Source organism: Phaethon aethereus (assembly GCF_964289735.1).
Source record: "Phaethon aethereus genome assembly, chromosome: 4".
In the NCBI taxonomy this organism is placed as follows: domain Eukaryota; kingdom Metazoa; phylum Chordata; class Aves; order Phaethontiformes; family Phaethontidae; genus Phaethon; species Phaethon aethereus.
In genome coordinates, this window is record NC_138578.1 from 20,134,641 (window position 1) to 20,152,323 (window position 17,683).

At 40.2% G+C, this 17,683-nt stretch overlaps 1 protein-coding gene across 1 annotated transcript; it reads right to left on the bottom strand.

Annotated features, from left to right (window-relative positions):
• Positions 1-6,996: 6,996 nt before the first annotated feature.
• Positions 6,997-16,833, bottom strand: COPS4 (COP9 signalosome subunit 4; the record flags this gene model as incomplete). The annotated part of the gene is made up of 10 exons (XM_081998819.1): positions 6,997-7,330; positions 7,793-7,877; positions 8,219-8,334; positions 9,710-9,880; positions 10,277-10,427; positions 12,150-12,303; positions 13,152-13,255; positions 14,478-14,629; positions 15,421-15,500; positions 16,760-16,833. The coding sequence occupies 10 exons, from the start codon at positions 16,831-16,833 to the stop codon at positions 7,197-7,199; spliced, it is 1,221 nt and encodes a 406-aa protein (XP_081854945.1). The 3' UTR covers positions 6,997-7,196.
• Positions 16,834-17,683: the final 850 nt, after the last annotated feature.

Genomic DNA, 17,683 nt, shown 5'->3' on the forward strand with positions numbered 1-17,683 from the left:
ATGGGATGTGACAAAAAGGAAACAGCGCAGGCTTCGAGCACATTCGAGAAGACATCTTACAAAGATTGTGGTACTTTAAAAAACACTCCAACTGTTCCTCCCTGTTTTTACCCGTTACTGTAAAGCAGAAATACGTAACCACAATTATCTGTTTCCAGATAATAAATACACTAATTAAAAGAACAAAAACATAGTCCTATTATTACCTATAATGCTAGAGGCTATGAGGAGTCACAGTGAAATGCCATACCCAGCATAGCTAAACAAGGCAGTAGTAACTATAGAAAGTGACTATTCCCCATTCTTCAGAGCAAAGAATTATAGCTGGTAGTGGACTTTGACTGTATGAAACAGTTACAGAATACTACCCCTTACTTACCCTCTAATGTCATGGTTAGTGCCGTAACTTGGGACTGTCCACACGTAGTGGAGGTCAGCTAGGCAGAATATGCTAGAAAATGCAGTCTTCATGATTCCTGGCTTTTGAAAACACTCCATAACAATGACTGCAAATCATGACATGGTGCTTTAATGGTGCTCGAGTGTGTAACCACAGTGCTGGTTTTAAAAGCAAAGTCCCAGCAACATTTTGGATCCAGAAATGATCAGGTACTGAAATATTGTTCTCTGAAGTCCCATATAGACAAAAATGGAAGCATGTATGTACCCTCACATGTAGAAGTTGTAACTATGATTTCAGCATTTGAAAGTCAACAAAAAGATAACCATGCCAGGCCTCACCCTGAATTATGTGGTAACTGTTAATACATGTTTTCCTCAATCATTCCCAAAAGCATTACACACACGCTATGCTGTGAAAATATTTTATCAATTGCTTGCTTTATAACATGGTAACAAGCAAAAAGTAAATTATGAAGCACTTCCTATTTAGCCCAGAAAAAATACACTGGCAACCTAGCTCTCCCTGGAAAATGGGAATTGAGACTGCCATGTTAGTAATATTACAGCAAAGAATTTCTCTTTCCATTTAACAAAAAAATGAAACTAAACAAATTTTACATTAATGAAAGCAAGAAACAGAAAATGCTGCATATAAATTAAAAAAAGAAGACAGCTTGCTTTGCTCTTTAACATCAAAGTTTAGCAGAAGCCACCAAGCTTGTGAGACACATGGACAGATAGCTTACTGCATCATTTCAGGCAAACAATGTGCACTTCAATCAACTCAGCACAGGTGATAAAATAAACTGTTCCTTAAGTAAAAACAAGAGTGGAATAGGTTGAATACTTTATACCTTTCAGACCTCCCCTTATCACATACAAATGTATCAGTGATATATTACCAGTTCTTCCATAAACATGATCAACACACTGATAAAGATGCAAAGCAAGCCTAAAGATATCCAGCAACCTACTCTCCATTGAAGCCCCATCATAAAGTGTACCAGATTCAGAAATTCCCCTTCCTAAAAAAAGCCTCAACGCTTAGCAATATAAGAAACAAGATACACAGAGCACTAGAAAAAATTTTCTTCCTAGAGTTTTAGAAAAAATTACTAAGTAGCTTAGGGTAACATAAAAAACCTTAAGAAAATAATGAAAAAGATACGTTGGAGAAATACCTGATTATCCTCTTTCTCAAACAGAAAAAAGAACAATATAGTAACTAATCTAAGAAAAAATCTACTTAGCCTACACTGCAGGCTTATATAAACTTAGAGTAATTCGGCCCAAAGTCAAAGCACTGATTAACATGAGGGGCACATTAGCTAAAAGCAGCTGGAGAAAGACCCAAATAAGTTGTTTGAAAAGAGAATGTTTAGGTCATGTTCTGATTTTACAAGTTTTAAAGAGGTGAGTGATATGTTGCTATAGTTTAATGTATGATAAAAGTTGAAAAAAGCTAGTTTTTTCAAGTACTAAACTACTGTTAAGGTTGTTACCATGTGTGAGGGTGGGGTGTTTTAGTAGTATTAAGCAGTTGATAAAAACACAGTCTTGTTGTAAAAGGAAGAGTTCTTTTACAGGTATTTGATTTAGACTAGTAATTAGTAGAATGGGGTAAGTATGAAAATTGTTGTGTTATTAGTATGCAGCACATAAAATTAGCACGTTGTAGGTAAATATTCAACTTTGTTTCCCAGTTTATATATTTTTGGATTTTATATTAGGTGTCTTGAGATTGTTAAGAAGACCTGAAATAACAAAAAAGCACTCACAGTGGGCAATGAAACTCTAGGCTATTTGAATATATCTTTTTATTTTTCCATTGTATAATTTTTTAAAGTGTGACAGGAATATGCCTAGTTACTCAAGCAATAAAAACTTTTTGGCAAAAGAGCACAGAGAGCCTTACCACTAGATTAGCTGTCCAGGCTGCTTTTTAATATTGTGGTTAAAAAAAAAAAAAAAAGACCAAGCTGTTTTCTAGGCATGTTCTGGTCCTGGGTTTTTTCTTAGATAAATGGTCATAATTTCAAGTTTATGCTGTTGTAATAAAATCAATGTTATACACTCACTAAAAATCAGTCAAGGCTGACTGCCTATTTTTCAGTCTAATGTTCTTAGTTTGGTAATTTTTTTTACTTTTCTTTTGGATTATCTTTTGCAACGAATAACAAAGTTTCAGTAGTAACTACTGCAAAGAATAAAACCATCATTTCATAGAGAAGGTCACATGTAGAACAAAGTCTCTAAGCTTTAAAAAAAATGGAGAGGGATTTGTGTGGGTGTTGTCTCCCCAGTTGATGACTTACATTGTTTTCAGGTTTCTTCATATAATTCCTTTTTACTAGATCAATGCAATCCAGTGTACCAAGCTTTTGCTGAAAAAAATTGTAAAACTACCAAGACCTCATGAATCTCAAGTTCAGTCCTGCATTATACCTAAAAGCATGTTATAAATTGTTTTGAATCCAGTCTGCAAAGCCCAGTGGTTAGTGTTTACTCCCTTATTCAGAGTTAAGTCCTATTCTTGTCATTTTTACCTCTGGTGGAGAGAAAACTTTCTGATACCAAATAACCCATTAGTTGAAGTACCAAAGTACAACCTATGCCATACATGTGGGAAGCAAGCTTTGCTAACATGTTTTGAGTATAGGTAAAGACTCAGAAATCCAAAAAACCCAGAGGCTGATTAATTTGTTCTTCTGCGCTTGCTACGGATGAATAGAGTTTAATCACAAAACACAACTGGGAATGTGCTAGCCTTCCCCAAGCGCCGGGGTCTCATCTTGGTTATGTGTGCTTAGCTCTCCATCTAGTGGGGAGGTTCTGGTTTTGACTCCCGCATAAGGGCAGGCCCTGGCTGACAGAAAGGATACTCGGGTCAGCAGTGGGGTGTGGGGTTAGCACCGCCCTGTTCACGTGTTCTCTTAGCTCATCACCAAAGGTCGTCTTGGTTTTGAGGCTAGAGTTGGCCACTTGGGTTTCTTCTCTCAGAAATGGTTCAGTAGATCTGTTCATTGCTTTCCAGATGTCACTTCTGGCCCACAAGGAGAAAAAATACTCCACAAAGCAGTTGTGAACACAACTTGTCACAGCTTTTTAGAACTGTCTTCTCCCTTAAGTAGCAGAGTGAAGCAGCAAATGCCCTAAATTGGGATGTATATGAATGGCATACTAACACTCTTCAATCCGCAAAGGGCATACTCCCAAGAGTTGTGCACAGAAGTCAGTGTGACTTGCTTTTCAATATAAAAAAAAAAAAATCTGTAAGGCAAGTAAGAAGAAGCCTCCAGACTAGTGCTGACTATCTCTTGAAGGGAGAGAAAATTCTCAGCTGGTACCACTTTGAACAAGTTACAAGTAATTTCAGTTGAAAATACATGGTCAAAATACTCTTCAGCCTTGAAAAGGAACAACCGTTGATGTCACTATTTTGCTCTTCCTTTTCTGATGCTGTTGGATTAAGAACACTTTCATAATCAAGAATAACATTATAATGGGGTCTAAACTCACTCAACAGTTTCTTACTGAGTAGTAGTGGCAAGATACCCTGAAACAAGATACCTCTTTATGAATATAGACAAGTGTAGTAAGCACAGCAAGTGTGCATGGTCTCCATGTTTTCCTGTATTAAAGAATTTGATTTGATAGCAAGTACTTGCTGCTGTAAAATTATCTGAAAAAGCAGTGATGTGCTGTCACCCCAAGTTTGACATCCTGACACCTTGTGAATTCCTTTCTTGAGGGCTGTTTGCCTTAATATACAACTTGGTTTTGTTTCTGTAAGCAATGACAGAATTGAAAAGTATGAAGTATCTTGGATCCAAGATATGAAGCTAGATAAGCAACTGAGCAAAAGGAGTTTCCAAGAGAATGGAGATAAAGCATAAAAGCCTCTGAAGACACAAATGTTTATCATATTTTTTAAAAATCAACAGCAGAAATGGAGGGTAGCTAAGTCTGTTAGCATTCTGTGAATACAAGTATCATTAAATATTTAACTTTTTTTTTTTAAAGGTTACACTAGGTATTTACTAATAGCAAACATAAATTTTTCAGGCTGCTATCTTTCCTATGTCAGTTCCAGTACTAGGTAAATCCTTGTCACTTGGGCTTTTTGGGAAATGGTAGCTTCCTCTACAACTGTTGCTTTCATACTTAGATGGCTCTGAAATTGTTTTTTCTCCCAGATTGGAACAGTGAAATGAGCGAAATCTTGGCAATTAATATTTTGTTCCAATATTTTTGTTATTGCAAAGCTGTGAATTCATGTCCTTGTATGATTCAACATATAAGAGCTGGTGCATCCAACTTGGCCTCAAATCCGTAAGTAACATAAGTTTCATGAGTCACTGAAGTATTCCAAGGCAAAAGAATATAAACAAAGTCAAAAAATAAATGATAATTATTTCTGGATAAGCCAGGCAAACAATGAACCTGCTCTGAAGAAATAAGACAGGATGTCTGATCCTCTGTAGAACCGCTGTTAACCAAGGTTACACTGCAAATCTCAAGCTGTAATGATATGACTAGTTAAGGGAGTTAATTTACCACATCCCTTGAAGTTTCTGTTTTAATTATCAAGTAAGTCCCTCCAATTAACTATCAAAAGCCTAATCACAAATTTTTGAATATTTTTTTCTGCCAATACTATGTTACTATTTGAGGAATTCCTAATTAGATACTGTGTGTCTAACTGTCTTACACTGTCTGCATAAATGTTTTGACACTATAGTTGCCTTTAAAGTAATTGGGAGAGTTGAGAGGAAAAATGTAAATTAGAGAAGCTATCCAATGAATAGCCAAAGCCAGCTCTGAGTTCTGACACTGCTGACTTGGAAAAAGCAGTACAGCAAAAATGTGTACAGTGTACTCAGGACTTCCTTGTGGTCAGCTTGGCTTCTACTGCCATCTACTACCAGCATCTCTCCTGTAGCAAATAAATTATCTACATCTGCTGTGTTAGAGGGTAATGCAGGAGGCTATTCAGTAAGATGCATGACCCTTGTGGGTATTGGAGGTGAGTGTTTCGAGTGCCAGACACCAGCCATAGTAGACAGAGACTCTTATACTGGACTTTGTCAGCCCACACTGAAGGTCAACAGCCACCCAACCTCTGTCTGTAATAAGGATCTGGAAAATCTTCCATCTCTGCTCTTTTACAGTAAACTTGTCAAGAGGTGGGCAGCTCTCTCCTGCTCCCACAGCTACTCTCTCCACTCCCCCTCCCAGAGAAACTAAAGTGTGCTACCAACTCAACTAGAAGCCATCATAACTACCTGGGCCAGTTGTTTTGGAACTCAGAAGTATCACCTGCCAGGTTCACAGAAGTCCTTCCTATTTATGGATGAACCACCCTTTACTAGGCTCTTGGCTTCTCTAAAAGTCTAACAGCACTACAAATCTAAATGCATAAACACATTAAAGAAAAAAAAAGGGGGAGGGGAAGGTGGCAAAACAAAAATCAAGGTATTAAGAATTGTGGATTCAGCCAAAATCTTTGACTTGAGAAGACATCAACATCCTCCATATTTTGAAATAAAAAGACTATGATGAACATAGACTGAAAACAAGGAGCTAAGATAATTCACATCAAAGCTGGAATTACAACCTGAACAAGATCACCTTAAACTAAAACATGATCACTGGATAGGAACAGGTATTGATGAAACTCTGCCTGGGCTCTCCCATTACCCAAAGAGCTCTCTGAAAACCCCTCCAGCAAATTGCACAATAAGACTCGTTCATTTGGCAGACTATAAGGATGGGTAAAGAGTGCACAAATCCAGAATGATAAACATCAGAAAGGCCCCTGATACTTCGTTGCTGTGCATAAGCATTTCAAGTCGGTCCTGCTTATCGCATTATACCTTTACCTAGTTGTTGTATCTCATTATTAAGTAATCTGCACAGTATTCTCCAGCCTCTCCAGTTTCAGGTGTTTAATCTTTTGCTGCACAGAATCCCTACCTGTCAGAATCTGTTACACCGCCAGTTCCAAAAAACCACTATGGATACTTTTGCAAAATTATCAATTCATGCTGCCCTAGAAAATAAAGAACATGCTTAGCTTACCTTAACTTGGCATGTGCTAAGTTCTAATCACAAGCAACAAGCTCTCTTGGGAACAGCGGTCTTTACCCCATCTCTCAGCACAGATTAACTGTGCCCTACTGCACCAGTGCAGGAGAAGGGGCAGTATTTCCTTCAGTTAAGATTTCAGACTTGCACTTTATAAACAGAGAAGGAAAAAAGCTGGGTTTCATTTGACATTTTCAGGGGCTGAAACTGACAATTCCAAAAAGTCAACTTATTTCAAGTTACTGCTTGAGAAAAAAAACCAAAAAACAGGTCCCTGCAACACTTAAACCAAGTGGCTCATTCCAGCCTTTATTAGAATAATTACAACTAAAAGAAACATGGCACTTATATTTTCACAGCAGGACAAGCATCATAGGAAGTAATGGGCTACTGCTATAGCAATACAGTGGGAAAAGAATTAAACCAAACCCAAAGCTTGCTGCAGACATTACAGTTGCTTCTATGTGGAAACCACAGCTTTCAAGACAGCAGAGTGCAATGCAGAGGCAGCAACAGCATCATTCTATACTCTGAGAACTGGGGGACTGTCACACCAAACATGGTATGACATAATTGTGTCCTAAGCTAGAGTGAAAGCAGAAGGTGGGGAAATGAAGGTGGGTTATTCATTTGGTTCACAGTCCTATTCGGTTCCCTTCTTCCAGCACAGTAGGCAGTCGACTGCCTCCATTTAGACAATGGCTTAGTCACTGAGCCATCTGGGCCTCCATTGCCTGTGCGGTCCATTCTGGGGCTGTCTGACTTATCTTCTCCAGCAGGTTGTTAACCTGGAAACACAGTGACTGAATCTGCTTGTCCCAAGTTGGCAAAGCTTCACGAGCTGGAAAACAAACAGAGTAAGTCTTAGCAACTCCCTTGCCTTTTCAACTGCAACCTTTTCTTCTGTCACTGCACTCACCTACCTCACAGAGGAAGCCTTCCTTGCAGTCACATCATGCCCATTTCTGTATTCAAAAGCTATAATGATTTTTGGCTGTCTGTTACAAACCTAACTCCTGCATTGCAAAGTAGAATTGAACAGATAACTTCCTGGTGAAACTTGAACCTACAAGGAGACTGATGGAATACACACTTTCCTGTGGATAAGAAAATGCATTGTAGGGAGGGTGAGTGAAGTGTGGCCCTCCATTAAGGCAAACTCTGCCACCTCATGGACACAGCAAGACCCAGCAAGCTCACTTCAGACAAGATATTAAGAAACTTAATTTCCCTATCTTGTAAAGCAGCAACTCAAAAAGCTCACTCTGAATGGTGCTAAAAAAATAACTGTGGTCAAACTTACTCTCAAAATGAACAATTCCATCGATCTGGTCAATGAATCCATTCATGCGACCCTCAGTTATCATCTGAGAAGCTATCTTTTCTGCCTGAAATAATGAAGAAAGATGTTAGAAACTTCTTCCATTCAAAAAGAAGTTAAAAATGATTAAGACTTAATAGTCCTTATGGGTTTTTCAACAGCTCCGTACACTGGGGAGAAGGGAAGCTACAAACAATAATTATGAAATGATTAGATATACTATCAGCGGCATCTAACTCCACTATTGTTCATTCCATATCATGTACCCTTCCTTCTTATAAGAAGGTATTTAGATATTTAACCTTCTTCATAATACAGAATATTTAATTATTTCTTAATATTTACCACAGCTATTTGCTCATGTCTCTGATGCTCCTTGTTTTTACAAAAGATGCAGAAAACTGATACCTTAGCTGCAGGGATCTCTAGCAATGCTCCAAGCTCTTCAAAAGTAATGTTGTTGTAAAGTTTGCTCGCAGATAGTAAGTTGTGTTCAATAACAGCTCTGTCCAGGATACTGGAACCTTAGGGGTTAGATTAGAAAAAAAAAAATCCATTACTGTAAGACTGAAATACTTGGTTTATATTGTACAGCAGATTGAAAATGTTTTTTTTCCCCCAAGAGTTATGTGTGCAAATATGTCCAGATGCATCTGCCTTACATCAGTGTTATGCTATGCAGAAGAAAATGAACAAAAAGAAATGGATGGCATGTAGTTCATTTTAAGACAGCTTAAATGCTCTAATTTATCTTCTAGAATAATCAAGTGAAGCCTTTGGTTTTGCTACAAGACTCAACTTCTGAATTGAGGCAGTTTGACTTCCTGTGACGAGTTCATAGCTTACCAAATGGAAAGACCATTGCTTTTTTTTTTATTATTCATTACAGTTCTTATGGGTACAATTCACCGCTCTCTTACTGTGCTTGTATAGTGATAAACCCTCATCTGGTTCTCTCTTCTTGATTTAACAATTTAACTCATTTGCCCTTTAGCCTCTAATTGAAGATAAGCACATTATTAAATACCAACTAACCTGCATTCTTTAACTTACACAGACAAGAAGTACAGGTCATAAATAAATGACAAATTGACCCAAGGACAGGACTGCAGATTATTGTTAGTAAGTACCTTTAACCAGTTTTCACCTCTGCGATTACACAGTTGTTTATTTGTCCTTAATCAACAGTTACTGTTCACTAGGAAGGTTTTCCTGATTAAGAGGTATTTCATGCTTATGCATTTTTCCACTTCAAAGTCTTCTAATTTAGAAAATGGAGAGCAGTGTGTTTAGGATTCCAGTGAAGTCATTAAGTCACATTATTTCTCACCGTTCAGAGGCTCTAGGAAGAACAGAGCTAATAAGACATCAGTGAGATGGATCAGAAAACAATGTGGAGGCAGTGTGAGATTCAAGTCATCCCCTCACTACCTGTCATCTTCCTGTCAAGTCAGGAAGCAGTTCAAATAAATTTATCATCCACACAGACCATTTACAGCCTACATGCGTGTCGCGTGGTTCCAGGCATCCTATTTATAACAGTGCCTTAGAACTGGAGAAGCTCAAAAGGACAGAGACTCAAAGTATGTGGCAAAGTTAGAAATACTAGGAGGTTGTCAGTGAAGAGGACTGTACATGGACAGAAAAACAAGATTTTTATAAGTTATCTTCTAGAAGAGTATTTCAAAACCTTAATAACCAATGAGAAAGATGAACTATGGCTAAGAAGCTTTACTATTAAACTATACTCATGAGGGTAACATGCTGGGAAATAATTTTTTAAAAAAAATCACATAAGCAATACTAAATTCTTTTCCATCACACTTCTTGACTGCACTGGGCAAATCTAACTCCTGTGGATGAATACCTAGAATTACAAGACTTTAGAGAAATACATACCATCAGCTGTAGTTGCTTTCTGGTGAGGCATTAGCATAGCTGCAAACTCTTGCAGTTGATTTCCACGGATAATTCTGTCAAGATACATTTTCTCCAAGATCCCATAGGCTGCAAGCTGCTGGCATCTCTCATCCTTGAAGAGTGTAGCAAGCATGCGAGAACGCTGTTGTCCTAGGACAGTCAAGAAGAATCCTCATAAATGATCACCAAAGTATTGGGTATTTAGAGGTAAACAAGAAAGTTATTGTCTTTTTCTCAATACATGCAATTAACGAAGAAAGCTCTACCAAAGAAGGAACTTGGTTGTGTTCAGTTCAAAACACTGTTTGTCACTGACTTTTGCACTTTGACACTATCTTTTGCATCTTTAGCCATATGCCACCTTATCACTGGCAAAGACATGGAAGTAATCCAACTCTGATTTAACAGTATGCCAAAAGGTAATTTTGACGCCATGTTCACAATTTTGGATCCCTCCCCACCAAGTAATACACAAGCTGACTTGCTTTGGGGGATATGAAATACCTATGTTGGGTCTTTTTTACAAAAATATAAGGTGTATTTTACCTGCTGATGCCAAAATAGTACAATGCAAAGCATGCTTCAATGCCTCCAGTCGCTCAGTTTCATGGACTATGCTCTTATAGGAGAGCTCATTGTATCTTTGGGCAGCTTCAATGAACTTTCTTCTGTAATCAAGAACTCGAGCATAGCAAACCTAGAAAGAAAGTATGTCTCAGAAAAAGAAAACTAACAGGGGTGGCTGCATAATATAGATGTATATAAATTGCCACATTATCATGTGACAGTTCCCACAAATATTGCTCTACTGCGTCCTAGGGACATCTGTGTGTCTTCGAACAATTAGCTTGATTTGTAAAGTCCTTGCTAAAGTATCAATGTCAGCAATTGAAAGGGCATTTCCCAGCACTATTCACATGTTAAACACTGAAAATGTCTAAATGCCAGAAACTAAGTAAATGAAATATCGTGCAGCTCATATTGTACTTATGTAAGCTTCCCCTTCACTACTGACATTGACAGCTAGCGCTTAGGTAGCAATTTATATGTTTCAAGTGTTTGCTTTTCCCTTTCAGCCCTGTAACAGCATGATACTTCTTCTCTCCCTTCCTTTGTGCTTTTCTAACGCTTACAGAAAATATTTACACTTCTAACTTGAGTGCATGCTTTAAAACACAGCGTGGTGGGAGAAACAAAAGAAAAGGGAAAACCAACAAACCAAAACCACCACACCCCGAGTTAAAGCTCATGGCACATCTGCTTTGTGTTGTAGAATTTTAAACACCACCACACTTGATTGGTACTGTCACACTATAATTATCACTGGTCATCCCACTTACTAAAATGGTTTGAGAAATTAGTGTATGAACTATGTACACAGTAAACCCACAAATAAGCAGAAATGTCAGCAGTTACTTTACTACTTGAGACTTTAAAGCTACTTTTATGGGTGGGACTGACTTACTATTTAATTACAGGAGCGGGGGGAGGGCTTCTGTTGTCCCTAATATTGGACATGATTTTTTTTTTTCCCCTCTTAGATTTACAGATGTGGTGGGTTGACCTTAGCTGGACACCAGGTGCCACCAAGCTGCTCTATCACTCCCCTCCTCAGGAGGACAGGGGAGAGAAAAGAAGATAGAAAAAACACGTGGGTCAAGATAAAGGCAATTTAACAAAGCAAAAGCCACGTGCAGGAGCAAAGGAAATCAAAGGATTTATGCTCTACTTCCCATCAGCAGGTAATGTCCAGCCACTTCCCAGGAAGCAGGGCTTCAGTATGCATAGCAGTTGCTCCAGAAGACAAACGTCATAAAAAACAAATTCCCCCCCTGCCCATCTCCTTTCTCTTAGCTTTTATTGCTGAGCTGATATCATATGGTATGGAATATCCCTTTGGCCAGCTGTCCTGGCTGTGTCCCCTCCCAAGATCTTGCCCCCACCCAGCCTACTGGTGAGAGGGGAATGATGGAGAGAGAGCCTTGATGCTGTGTGAGCACTGCCCAGCAGTAGCCAAAACACTGGTGTGTTATCAACACCCTTCTAGCTACCAATACAAAGCACAGTGCTGTGAGGGCTGCTATGGGGAAAACTTAACTCCATCTCAGCCAGACCCAATACAACAGACAAAGGTGGGTGCAATATTTTCAACAATATTTCAGATGTTTTGAAGCCTACGTTTTATTTTCAATCAGTAAAGCTGGCATTTAAGGAACCTTTACAGATTTATCTCCAAATGATAAGGAATGAGCTGTTTAATTATTGTTATAATGTGGCTCTCAAGCTCCCAAAGCCATTTAGAAGCTTTTCCCTTTGTCTCTTTCCTCATTATGAAACTTCTAGTGGCATTGTACAAGAACATCTCAATGTGGAATCATCTCCCTTTAGAAAGAGAAAGCAATAAAGCAAATTAGACAACCTTATAATGGATTTGCAGCTGTTCGTTAGTTGATTCATTCTGAAGCAGGGAAGCTCGATTAATATAAGCTTCTGCTTGAACTGGGTCATCATCCTCCAGATACAGCCTGGCAATTTTCAGGTAGGTCTCCAGTTTGTAATCTACATTGTATTGTCTGTAGAGAAATAGAAAAGCAAGTGCTCAGAGTTGCTCCACAACTGCCCTTGCTCTTAGCTGTTCTAAACATTATGTAATGATTCTTAAGCACTAGGCAGTGTTTGCTTTACCCTGTTTTCTTCTTCCCTAACACCAAAATTAGTGCTCTCTATTCAGGGTAAGGAAATTTGAGATGAATGCCAATATAGAACTGGCTCCTACAACTACCAGTAGCTGTCCACCAAGACACAAATGTAAACTCTAATAATCTGTTTTTAGTGGACTGGAAGTTTGCCGTAAGTGGTGAGCCACTTGAGTTAAGAAGCAAACTTGCAGTGGAACAAAAAGGTGCTAATTAGGCAAAACCTACAGCAATTCCTTCTGCATGCATACAGAGAAAGAGGATAGAAAGAACAGCCAGAGAAAAGTAACAGCAAGGGTTCTAGACTTAAAAAAAACCCCAAACACAACTACAAACAAAACCCCACAACTGTATTTGTTAATATCCATTTTCAAACTATGTCTTCATTTTGAACTATAAAGGCGAACACATGGAAGAACTATCACCTTTCAAGAACCTTTCAATAACCTTAGAAGCATTTTTGAAAACACTATCAAAAAGGCTGTTTATCAACAACACTAATAAATAGTGCAAAAACTTCTGGAGCAGTATTTTCATCCACTAAACTGCTTACTGTAACGTACAGTCATCAAGCTATACTTCTGTCATCTGGCAGTAGTTCTGGCCTGAACTACTGAAACTCTGGGAAAATAAGCAACCCCAAAATTCTCACTCCTTGGCCTAGTTAAGTACAAAGGGAGCAAGTATATGCAACAACACAGAACTGCGTCTAGCACAGTACTTACTTTTGCCCTGTTTCCAAAGGTATCCCCACCAATACTTGTGCTGCATTTCTCCAGTCTTCTTCTTTCTCATAGATTGACGCAAGGTGTTGCCTTATTGAAGCAACCTAAACAATAATAAGATCATGAGCAAACGCTATAAAAGTTGAATGGTTCTGTATTAACTTTCACAGTATTTGTTCTCGTTCAGAAATCCCCTCAACCGATACCCCAGCTTCACAGACACAGCAACCTATAAGCATGCACTCTTCCCACATGGGGAGTCCTGCGTGGAGCTCCTCGATCAAGCTTTAATACCAAGCTTTTTAAATACGAGTGCTGATTTGAAGCATTTCCACTTAATCTTGTGACAAGATAAAAGGAGTTTATCTTCAGGGAGCGATAAGTAGGAAGCTTTTATAAAGCTTTTAAAAAGATGAAACAAGGCTTTCAAGAACTGGAGCACCAAGATTCCCAAGCCGTTTCTTGCAGTTATACCTCATATCAAGCCTGTGAGATATGAATGAACTATGATTAGATCCTAATGCAGAAACTTCTACTTTGTAGAGCAGCTGTCAGCAGGTAAAATGTAAGTGCTTATGATCTGGTTTTATAAGCAGAAGTATGGTTAAAAAAAGAAATCTCATGTCTTGGACTTAATTTATGCATAATCATTATAACATATAGGCAAGCATATTCAGTTAACATTTAAAAGCTGCTTAGAAAGTCAAAACATAAAGAGAAGCAAATACAAATCATGACAGAAACTGCCTTGCTTTTCTTCTCAAATATGAGATCCTAAAGGCTTTTTACATAAATACCTTCTGTAAGAACTCTCAGATGAATACATATACAACAAAACCAAGAACTGAATTGAAAAAGAACTCCAGTACATTCAGTAGTTAACTAGAACTGGGATTTCAAGAAAACATTTTTTCCTGGTAAAATGATTATGGCTAAAATACAGACATACACAAACACACACACAGATACTTATTTTGAAACAAAAGCTATTTCTCAGATGCTTCTCCCTTTACATCACCTGTGTGTTCCATTAGTTGGGTAAAATGCAATACAACGAATACCAGCCTGTCTCTCAACAGTAGTTCAAGTACCGTTTCACTGTAAGAGCCATTTTCTGGTAGCAGAGGAATACAAAGTCTGTATTCTTTGCAAGGTCCTAAATACTCTCTGCATTTAGCATAGGTTTTGCATGTACAGGAATGCAAAACTGGACTCTGAGTAGGAATACCTGTTTTGAACCACTTTTTTAAAGACTTAAAATAGTCAGCAGATCAGAAGCACAAAGCTAAGCCCACAAACAAAAAATCCCTCATCAAGATCTCTCACCTGCTCTTCAAATGAAATAACTCTAGGCTGTATCTTTTCCAAGGTGAAGTGATAAATTTCTTTGGCCGTGCTGTCAGGAAGACTTGGAAGATGTGTACAGAAATCTGTAAGTAGCTGACGTGAGATCACTAGACTGACATTTTCATTCACCACTGGTTCAGAGACACATGGAAGAAAAACACAAGATGGAGGCAATGCTTGTCAGTGCCTTCACTGTAAGTGACCATTTGCTTTTATATTAAATTTGAATATTTCAAGTTTCTAAATCTGTATCCAAGTAAAGGGGTTTTTTCTTTGTTTTTAAAGGGTGAATTTTTTTCTCTCAAACAGTTTGGCTACACTAGAGGTCACCAGATTTCTAACCCCTGACAGATAATAATGAATTTCTCACTTTGATTTATAGAGAGTTGTTTCACTCTGAATCACTGTTCTCAGTTGCTGAAACATCTTGGACAAAGTAAACCTTCAGGCTGAATTTCACTAAGTTTATTCTCAACTTAAAAAAATTACAACATGTATAATTTATAGAGGTATTCAATAAGCCAAGCATTCAATACAACACAAAAAACCCTAACCATTTCTTCTCGACAGTTTTTCACACAAACTTAAGACAGAGGAAGAAGGGGGTTGTTAGTTTAAATATCACTTGGTATCCAGTATCAATTTTAGCATTCAACAGAGACTACTTTATCTTTTCACCTTCCAACACTGTCACACTGACAGGTTGGAAAGTTAACATAATTTACAAAGCTTACAAGTGCATTATCCCTTAACTTCTGAATGTGGAAATGATGATTCCTCTTCTAGGTGTGTTTGAGTTCCAGTAGGACCAAAATATCATGTATTTACATGGCCTCACGTAGACCTCTGCAATTCTAAACAGGAATTACACAGACCTCTGGTCTTCACTCAGTGTGCAACCAACTATACCAGATGCACTTACTTGCTTCTACAAAAGCTTTCAAAGCTTCAAGTTGTTCTACACCCGACAGCTGAATGGCTTTTTCCAATATTTGACGATATCTGTCCACAGATTAAAAAAAAAAAAAAAAAAAATTAAAAGTCACTCATAGGGCACATTTTGTCACTAACAAATTTTGTTTCTCTGCTTATTTTCTATGCCAGAGCCCTGCTTTTGCTTATATTTTCTACACCTTTGAGGTGGCAATCTTCCAAAGGGCTTGTGCTCAAATGTCAGGAACATTCAGCTGGAATTGGTATCTGGTTCTTTTTAAATCCCAGGACTACATTCTCAGATAACACAGCTCATCATTTTGTTACCTGTGAATATATGTGCAATTCTGAATGTTAAGAAAAAAATTTAAAAATAACATCCCTAGGCTAACGCACAGAAAAAGTAATGAAAAACTGTATTGCTCATTGATTAAGATTAATAAAATTAGGCAAATGTTCAAAATGCCATGTTCAATGAGAATGAGAATCAGTGTTGGGAATAGGAGGTAAATAGTAAGTTAGGGCCACCTGACACGAGCACAGGCATACACTATGCACTTTTAAGTATTTATTCCTGCAAAAATTTCAACTCCAGTTTTCATGCTTCAGAAAGCTAATTAAACTTTGCCTGGGCCATAACCTCAGCGTGTGCAATACTGATGAAGTACTACATTCACGTTGAAGCCACATCTTGAGGGGAACTTTTCCAACCTTTACATGAAACTCCTAAAAGTGAGGCAATTCCTCTGGAAAATAAGCAACTGGACTGGGACTCAAAGAATTTCAGCTGACTGATCTGACATCTGACTGAACCTTCAGGGGCAAGAAAACCTGTGTGACACATTGCACTACAAGTAGCTCAAACCCCAAGGTTTGTCATCCAAAATACCAACCTAATGAAAGTAATAATAACAACAATAATAATAATAACAATGTTACTGACATATCTACAGCAGTTGAGGAATATAAACTCCTCGACCTATCAATTTCGCGCAGTCGACGGGCAGGCAGCCGAACTCTTGAGGGGCGGCGGGGAGACACGAGAGCGCTACGGCGAAGAGCTGAAGCCCCGCGAGGGAGCTGGCGCTAGGATACCACCAGCACAAAGCACGCCCTCGTTAGAAACGAAAAACAATTTAAAAATTACAAAATCATGCATGGAATTCTTTCTTACTTACTTCTTTTTATTTAAAGAACCGCGGCCGCTGGGCAAGAACCATCTCGCCGCCCAGTGCCCGGCAGCCCCCCATCTGCCCCCGACCGGCCGTAACCTCAGCGGCCGCTCACGCGCCTCGCCCCGCCATGGGGAGGCCGGCGCTAGCACTCACTTGCCCGCCAGGTCCTTGTGAGAGCCGCTGGAGTTCATCAACTGCGCCAGGTCCTGCCTCACCGTGGCCGCCATCTTCGCCGACCTGCCACCGTCCCTCTAGCGCGCCGCAGGCCTTCTCCTACCATAGAGCCGCGCCGCCGGCAGGCTAGAAGGACCGCCGCGCGGCGGGATCACGTGGCAGGGAGCGTCCACGGGGGCAGAGTCCGGCCGCGGAAATAAAGTTCTGGCAGGCTTCACACACACCTTTCCCCGCGGCCGCAGAGTCGGCAAGTGTAGAGATATATATGTTTATAATTGCACGTCGGTGTGTGCGCGTGTCGGTGACCTCAATGCGGGGTAATGCTGAGTCGTCCTGAAGCGGCGCGCGCGGCCCCGGAAGCAGGCGTCCCGGCGCAGGTGGGGCGGACCCGGAAGCGCGGGGCGGGGCGGCGCGCGCGCGCGCGCGGGGCGCTGCGCCGGCGGTTGCCAGGGCGGCGCGGCGCAGTATTATGGGATGCGGCGGGGGAATGGCGCGGGGCGCGTGATTTTGAACAAACACGGCGGCTTCGTCGCGGGCGCTGCCGCGGCCGCCGGGCGCGGTAGCGGAGAGGAGGGATCCGGCAGCGGCGCGAGGCGCGGAGTGTGTGCGGTGGCGGCGGCAGCGGACAGAGGCATCGATAGTGGAGGAGGAGGAGGAGGAAGAGCACCCGCCCGCCCGGTGAGTGCGAGGGGCGGGAAAGCGCGGCGGCGGGAGGACGAAGAAGGGGGTGCGGGCACGGTCCCGCTGGCGGGGAGGGAGTGGCGGAGCCCGGGAGGGAGCGGCAGAGGGCTGACAGCCGCCTCCCACCGCGAAGGAACAGGCCCAGCCCCGCTGGGCGCGCTCCCTGCCGTGGGGCGGGCTACCGGGCGGCCCCACCGACCTACCCGGGTTTGCGGGAACAGC